Source organism: Cyprinus carpio, chromosome A8 (assembly GCF_018340385.1).
Source record: "Cyprinus carpio isolate SPL01 chromosome A8, ASM1834038v1, whole genome shotgun sequence".
NCBI classification, from domain to species: domain Eukaryota; kingdom Metazoa; phylum Chordata; class Actinopteri; order Cypriniformes; family Cyprinidae; genus Cyprinus; species Cyprinus carpio.
In genome coordinates, this window is record NC_056579.1 from 4,998,270 (window position 1) to 5,007,019 (window position 8,750).

The window sequence follows — 8,750 nt, forward strand, 5'->3', positions numbered from 1 at the left end:
CACACTCAGTATGAGATGCTTTGGACTTTTATGCACCAATACGTTGTGACAGCACAAGTCTTTGAGGTACATCAGACATTTGAGGCTCTTTGCAGCAAAGTGGGACACACCCCATCCGTCTGACTGTCCCCACCCCCGCCTCATCTCGTCCCTCTTCAACACACCTCTCAGGGGAGTTAATTTGTGTTCGACGCATGGAAAGATCAGAGTGTGGAGGGGGGTGATTGAGGGTGGGTAATTTTTTCCCCATCTTGTTTTCATTTCCAGAGCCAGTGCCTTCTGAGTGCCATGTCCATGTTTAGTCTTTGTTCTGAGAATTTTAAACAGTCCTATCGTTGCATGCAAGAGTGCTTTACACAGGCTGAGCAGATTAAAAGACCCCAAGACTCAACGGAATAGGCAGCTCATGTCTCTGTAAAAGTGTTGGATTGGCTTGTTTTACTACCACTACCTGGGTTTGTCTGTCGTGGCTTGCTATTGAAAACACACAGTCTGAAGTCATGATTCATGATATTAATTGATGAAAAGCTTCTTCATATTATAAGAAGTACTATGGTTATTACCATGTGTTTTTTTCTGAACTTCTTGGAGTGTAAATTACATGGTATATAAATGTGGGTGCCTAAACCTACATGGTAGTTGTCAAAGTAGGACACCATGGTATTATAATCATGGTAAATACCATAGTTTTTGCTATTGTGAAGGAGCTCTTCCCTTAAAAAAAAAAAAAAAAACATGGGAATGTACTGGAAACCATTAAGCAAAACATTAAACAATGCCTTTCAACATATGGGAACTAGTGCTTATATTTTTCAGTATAGTGCAATATATGCCTATATACCATGTAAGGCAAGGCAAGTTTATTTATATAGCACATTTCATACACAAAGGTAATTCAAAGTGCTTTACATAAAAAGGAATAAAAATAATCATAAAATAGTCACAAGAAATAAGAATAGAGAATAAGAATGATTAAAATGATTATAAATAATTCGGTAGCACTTTATTTTACAGTCCTGTTCCTCATGTACATACTATGTACTTATTATAGTAATTACAATAACTATGTAATAACTAGGTACTAACCCTGAACCTACTCCTAAACCTAACCCTAACCCATGTAGTTACCTTGTATTACCAGAACTTTCTTAGATAAATACACTGTAAGTACACTTCAAGTACATGTAAGTACATGTACTGTAAAATAAAGTGCAACCAATAATTCATTATAAGAATATGCATGAATTTATTACAAAAATAATAAAACTATGACTGTATACTGATACATATAAAAATATAGAACAATGAATGCATTTAAGAGCACATATTTATGAACTTTTATCTCAGTTTATTGTTTGCATAGTTATACATTTAATATATGAAAATTAGAAATCAGAAAGAGCGTTATTGACAAGTATGTTTGCACATACAAGGAATTTGTTCTGGTGACCGAAGTTTCCAGTGTTAATAGAATAAAACATCAAAGGACAAAGAGAAAACATAATAAGAAATAAATATTTGTGAGTTAATTTCTACGTGTGTGTGTGTGTGTGTGTGTGTGTGTGTGTGTAAACAGAAATAGACTAAATTTGTTGTATATATAAACATATATAGATGGTTTTGAATATATTTTAAGTTGTGTTGTATAGGTTGTATATTATTTAAATGTGTTTTTGAAAAAGTATGGGAAATTTTTTTGTTCTTTTTTGGTTTGATTGCCTGGGGGAAGAAACTTTTCTTGTGTCTGGCAGTCCAGTTCAGTCCAGATGGCAAGAGTTCAAGGAGATGGCTTGGATGTGAGGGATCCAGAGTGATTTTCTGAGCCCTTTTCCTCACCCTGGATGTATACAGTTCTTGAAGGGTGGGCAGGGGAGCACCAATAATCCTTTCAGCAGTCCGAACGGTCCTCTGACACCTTTTGGTTAAGGTCTGATGAGCAGTTAGTGAAACAGATGTTCAGTATTGAATCAGGCACACAAAATCCCTATCCTCTTAGTGTTTTATTTTGCATGTGACATTACAGACAGGGAAGTTGCGCATCATTGCATCACTTGGTGTATTCTAATGTGCAGCCAGGATGTGTGATTTGTGAGTGACAAAACTTTGTTCCTCTCAGTGATGTGCTTTGAACAAAGTTGTTGTTACACACGGTTCACAATATAAATGTCACTTTCCATCCGCTCAGTACGCCATCATTTATCAGCTTTCATTTGAAATGTGTCATATATCAGTGGTTCTCAACTGTTTTTTCTTCTGGATCCAGATATTAGATTGGGTATCAAGTGGTGACCCAACACAGAATGTATTAATATTACAGTGAGCCAATAATTCTCCACTTAAAACAAATTAGTCTCGGTTATATTTTGTTTTAGAATGAATATTCCGTTCATCATTTTCAAGGATGAGGGCATGTTACACAACCTGTCCTTGTTGGCATTTGACTAGCTTCTGCCAAGTCATGAATTTACATTTATGCTTTTGTCTCTGATTCCATGAACTGAACTGAATAAATCTGACCCACATTTGAATTACTATACTATTTGAACTACAGTGGCACTACAAATTACAGATGAATTTGTGTCAACATATTGTAAAATTTGTAAGTCTTTATTTGTCTATCCTAACTATACACAAGTATATGGCGAGTTTTTTTCTTTGTCCCATTAGTACAATTCTATGACCTACCAGTTGAGAACCACTGTCAAGAATCTTCAAAACTCAGTAATGCTGTTTGTTCTAATTAATTCAGCTGATCTTCATTTTCAATTAAGGATTTGTGAAAACATATGGTAGCACTTTTAGATTTTTGTAGTTTGTAGTGTCTGTGTGAGTCATGCTGTAAGACCTATTAACAGCTCACAGTCTTCGGTTCTTCTCTTGCACCTCCTGCCAGTTAAATTCAGCTCATTAGCACTGAGCGGCAATCAGGGGAGCGATGCATTACAGACCCTGGCATAGTGGGAGATCAAACTGTAGTCCATCACTAAAGGCTCCTGTTTGAACTCGGGCTATATCTCTTTTTTATGACATTGAAAAAAAAAAGATGAAGACAAACGCCACTGTGCATGCTTGTATGTAGGTTGTTTTCACTCCAAATGCCTTGGTTATTGCAGAAGATTGAATATGTGTCAGGTGGTGCTAAACAAAATTCAAAAGTAGCCAAAATGCTTGAGGCTAAAATATGTTCCTGAGATCTCAAAGGCCTCTGGCCTATAGATATTTTGTCCGATGGTTGTTTAGAGTGTGATAAAGTGCTTGGAATCTGTTTTATTGCATTGGTGTTCATTCTGCTTTTCCCTGTACAGTTACAGCCCCTCTGAGAGCTGTTACACTCAACAGTTACAAGATCATGCAATTCTTCCAGGCGCACTTACGTTTACAGGAAGATGGTATTGAGATGTACGGTGCAGCACACTCAGGCTTTGATGTGTGGCTCCTTTCATGTGTTTGACGGAGCTTCTGCTTGGCAGGTGTATTTTTGCATGCAGGCCAGAATGATCCTGCATACTCGCTAACAATTGTTCCCTGTTTGACTAGAATGAGAGATGACTGAATAATCAATTATCAGAGGGATCTCTTAGCACTGGCAGCAGGGAAACAGAGTGTAGAATATTAAAAGTGTCAACTCTGGATATTTAGTCATTGCAAAAAATGATGCTTTGATTTGTTTGTGTGATCTTAAGGAGAGCAGAAATAGCTGTTTTTATGTTTAATATTCCTTCTGCAAGTGATGCTAATAAATATCGCATCTAAAGTTGCCGTTAATATAATTTGCACTCGACTAGCATCATATAATCTGCATGATTTATAAGTCTTCTTTCTTTTTTTTTTTTTGGGGGTGTGTGTGAGAATTTTTGTGTTTTATTTTTTGTAGATATTTTTTTTAAATGTGTAATCTTCCTACTGGGCTCAGCACTCTAGAGATCCTCAGTATGGAGAGAACTGCCATTTCCATTTCACTGCTCACAGTCTGTTTCGTTTTGGCTGTGTGTCGCTGTTCCCTTGCAGTTCCCTTCTGCCCTGCCCAGTGTGTCTGCGAGACCCGCCCATGGTACACGCCTCAGTCGGTCTACCATCAAGCCAAGACTGTTGACTGCAACGAGCTCCATTTGAGCAAAATCCCATGGAATATTTCAGTTGATACTCAGGTGCTGCTTCTTCAGAGCAACAATATCTCCAGGGTAACCTCAGTACTCCAGAGCTTGGTAAACCTCACAGAACTGGATCTCTCCCAGAACCACTTCACACAAATCCAAGACGTTGGTTTGAGTAACCTTACCCAACTGGTCACACTTTACCTTGAGGAAAACCAAATTAAAGAGCTACCTGATATGTGTTTAAAGGATCTAGTCAACTTAGAGGAGCTTTATATTAATCATAATCAGATATCTTCTATTGGTCCAAATGCATTTTCAGGCTTGGGGAACCTGTTGAGGCTTCACCTTAACTCTAATAAGCTTATGGCAATAGACAGCCATTGGTTTGACTCTCTACCCAACCTTGAGATCCTAATGATAGGGGAAAATCCCATTATTGGACTGCAAGATATGAACTTCCACCCCCTCTCTAAATTGCATAGTTTGGTTCTCGCGGGAATGGGGCTCAGGGAAATACCAGAGGGTGCTTTCCAGGGATTAGACTACCTTGAGAGTCTCTCGTTCTTCGATAACAAGCTCACGGCTGTGCCAAAAGCCCTGGGTGTTCTACCGAGCCTCAAGTTTCTCGACCTTAACAAGAATCCCATTATACGTATACAGGAAGGTGACTTCCGAGACTTTCCCCACTTAGAGGAACTCAGTCTGAACAACATGGAGGAACTTGTGGCAGTTGAGAGGGGTGCATTCTCTAACTTACCACAAATGGCCAAATTGGAGCTCTACAACAACCCTCACCTGTTCTTCATAGACCGAGCCGCTTTCCTGAAAATGCGTGGCTTGCGCACCTTACTGATCCACAATAACAACCTCATGCTTTTGCCCCATGAGATTGTATCTGCTTTCCCCAGTCTGGATGAAATCAGTCTTTATGGCAACCCACTCAGGTGCGATTGTCTCGCCAACTGGGGGCCCATCCTGGGCAACCAATCAAGCCTCAAAGTTCTGGAGCCCCAAATAACTCTTTGTGGCTCCCCACCACATCTTGTTGGCCAGTCCCTTCAGGAAGTGGTGTCTGCAAGTTGGAATGGGGCAAGCAACACCTGCCTGCCTCTAATTTCTCAGCATGCCTTCCCTCCACAGCTCAACGTCACCATAGGACAGCTTCTAACACTCAACTGCTGGGCCGTGGCAGATCCAGCACCTCAGTTTTACTGGGTGACACCCACCGGTGACAAAGTCACTTCTGAAGCTGTTTCACCATCCTCGAATGAGGGAGGAGGAATGCCAAAGAAGCATCGGATGCAAGACCAAGGTGCTCTAGAGATCCCACATGTCGAACCCGAGGATGCTGGTCTCTACACTTGTGTTGCTTGGAATGCAGAGGGAGCCGACACCCGGAGCATCTCTGTGTACATGGATAGGAGCAACTGGCATGGTGGGCGCCCTTTTGGAGGTCATCAAGTGGTGGTGAACACCACTGGATCCTTAGTAATCCTGGCAAAAATCGTCCATGCCCAGTCTGTGGTGCTCGAATGGAAGGTGCACCCATCTGCTGCATCTTCCAACCATGAAGTGTCACAACCCAAGTGGCTCAGCGCCACAGTAAAAATTGACAACCCACAGATCAGCTACACAGCGATGGTCCCTGTAGATGTCCAAGAGTACAACCTCACTCACCTCTTACCTTCCACAGAATACCAAGTTTGCCTGACCATGGCTGGCACCGAGCAGACCCAGCACTCTTGTATCAACGTGACCACCAAAGACGCCAGCTTTGCCGTGGAGATGGTTGCCCAGCCGACCAACGTAGCCCTTGCGGCAGTCATGGGCTCAATGTTCGCCATCTGCATCATGGCTCTGTTGGTGTTCTACATGGGATGGCGCATGAAGCAGAAATCTTGTCACCACTCTCTTAAGAAATACATGCAGCACACCACTTCCATTCCTCTGAACGAACTCTACCCACCACTTATTAACCTCTGGGAGAATGAGACGGAAAAAGAGAAAGAGGGCACCGCTGACCCTCAGAACTCACAGATAGACACTTCAAAAACATACATGTGGTAGCTGCACAACAGAAAGTAGATAGAAGAGACATTTTAAACAGTATATGTACACTGTTGTACATAAATGACAAGTATGTATTATTGATTTGTTATTGTGAAAGATATATGTATTTTTAGATTGTACCCTTCAATGCCAAGCACACTTGTTTGCTATTTTTTTTTTTTTGTTAGACATCCAACAGACGTGGGCAGCAAAACACATTCTATGGTTTTGCATTGCATTGTATTTTAACATTAAGCATGCCAATGTGTTAATAATTCATATAATTTATTCATTCTATATCCGCACTAAGCAAGCTAATACAATAACACCGATCAACACTTTTTCTGTTGCCTCCCACATATCAAATGAAGTCACATGACATCAGATTCTGGAGTTTTTGCATGGAATTTTTGCATGATATTTTGGTGCTAACAGGGAGTTTTTTCCTAGTTTTCTCACTTCTAAAAAATACACAGGCGTGAGATGGTGACACACTCGTTGCTCTCATTTATCTTCAGCTCGTCACATTTTATCACCTGCATTGTAATGAAAATAAAACCTAAACCAAACCTGCCAGGTGCTGGCTGTTTCTGCAAACTAATTAGCTGTAATATGCAATTAATATCTGGAACACAACTGCGCAGCTGTGCTTATTTATTCTTGCATTGTTAAATAACTATTTACGGTGGAGGGTGTGAAAATGGCTGTGTTTATTAGCACTGTTTGAAAATGTATTTCATATTTGATTGAAAAAAAGTCATTAGACTATAACGATCATGTGGTTCAAATGCCTGACATTTACTTGCACACATTCACCAATTGCTAACAATGATGGGGCCATTCTATGCTTTGTACCTCATCATGTGCTTGGCGTTTTGATTACCGAGAGATTGCTTCAGTTCTCAGTTAAACATGTTGCCAAACTCAATATTCACACAATTCAGTCTTAGTGTGGTAAATTAGGTAACAAGTGTGTGTGGAGAATGAGATCTGAATTGAATGAGAATTAAAAAAGAATCAATGTTTTCTCCTCACATAGATGAATTAACCTTTAAAATACACATGCCACCCTGAAAACAATATTTGATTTATTTTTTAAGGTTCTGACATGTTTAAACCTGTTTAGATTTGTGCATAATCCTGCATCATATTGATTAATACAGAAGTTATGCAAGACACATGCTCATGTATTGTTGTTCTGTTGTGTATCAGCAAATGACATCTCTCCAGATACTGAAGAAATATAATCAAATTAAATTTGGATCAAAAATTATTCTTTAAGGGTTTACCTTTACAGGTGCACTCATTAATTTTCCCTCTTTAAAAACACTGCAACCCTAAAGAAATGATTATTATTTTTGAAAAACATTAACATTAAATAAAGATTCCAGTTATATTGGTAGCTTAATAAAAACTATTTCATTTTTAAATGGACATCACATGACCAGATGTAATCACCAGATATAATACTAATTACTTTATTGTGAAAATGTACCTGTTTTCTTATACTGTCGCTCACAGGATTCATTTATTGTTGATGACTGTGACTAGTGCATTTGTCAAAATCTGAAAACTTTAGATTTAGCATGATTCTGCATTCACCTGTCAGGCTGTCAGTGCAACATAAACAAATGAAAAAAAAAAAAAAAAAATATATATATATATATATATATAATATATATATATATATATATATATATATATATATATATATACATTTGACAGAAGTCATTTTTTTATTATTGGGTGCACTTTTGTTATGTTTTATTTGAACCAAAGATGTCACTGTCATCAGTCAATGAGATGTCATGATATATTTAGCTCTAAAGTACAGTGAGAGAAAATATCTATAACTTACAGTATGTTAACACTTCTTGATCTTCTTTACTTTTCTGCTCAGTTTTTGAGCTGTTTGTTGTAAGTGTTGTTTTTTGGTATTTTATGCTGGATTTTATTTTCTTTATTTTATTTTCAAATTTAAGGGGATAGAAAATGCACTCAAGTTCATACCAACAACATCTAGAATTGACAAGTGAGCAGTCAGTTCTAATGTGAAATGTTGTTCATACTCATGTCACATGTTTTTAAGATGTTCTTTCATCACTGACTGTAAATCACATTGTGTGTTATTACTGGCAGAGGAGCAGAGAAAACGTCACCTTAGATTAAGCATTAAATGTATCACTACAGCTCTGCCCTCTAGTGGTGGAGAACAGTAATGACGTCTTACACGATTTACTGTATCTCAGTGAATAGCAGGGTATTTTGTAATAGAGGAATATTATTGTTATATTTCAATTCAAAAGTCAACAATAATGGTTTTACACTGTTAAGACGTGTTGTGACGTCCATGTGCAGTAGTTCAGGAGAAATGACTGTCTGAAGAAATATTTGAGAGAAATAAACACAATATTACTACAACTATGCAGCTTCTCTTTTTTGTTTTCCCTTGAAGGTTACTCTTTTTGTACAAACATATCTAAAACAGTGCTTTGTTCTCTCTTAGAGAAGTTTCCCGCTTAAAGCAAAAATGGACTAGATCACTAAATTTGACACAGTGTACAATAAATTTGCAATGTAATATGTATGTACTGTATGACCATT

General features: G+C 38.3%; 1 protein-coding gene across 1 annotated transcript; it reads left to right on the top strand.

Annotated features, from left to right (window-relative positions):
- The first annotated feature begins 3,896 nt into the window (after positions 1-3,896).
- Positions 3,897-7,808, top strand: LOC109066352 (leucine-rich repeat neuronal protein 1-like). Its single transcript, XM_042761741.1, has one exon. The coding sequence runs from the start codon at positions 3,933-3,935 to the stop codon at positions 6,162-6,164; it is 2,232 nt and encodes a 743-aa protein (XP_042617675.1). The 5' UTR covers positions 3,897-3,932; the 3' UTR covers positions 6,165-7,808.
- The last annotated feature ends 942 nt before the right edge of the window (positions 7,809-8,750 follow it).

Excerpts from the sequence above, each read along its gene's own strand:
- LOC109066352 (XM_042761741.1), top strand. The coding sequence starts at position 3,933 with ATGGAGAGAACTGCCATTTCCATTTCACTGCTCACAGTCTGTTTCGTT.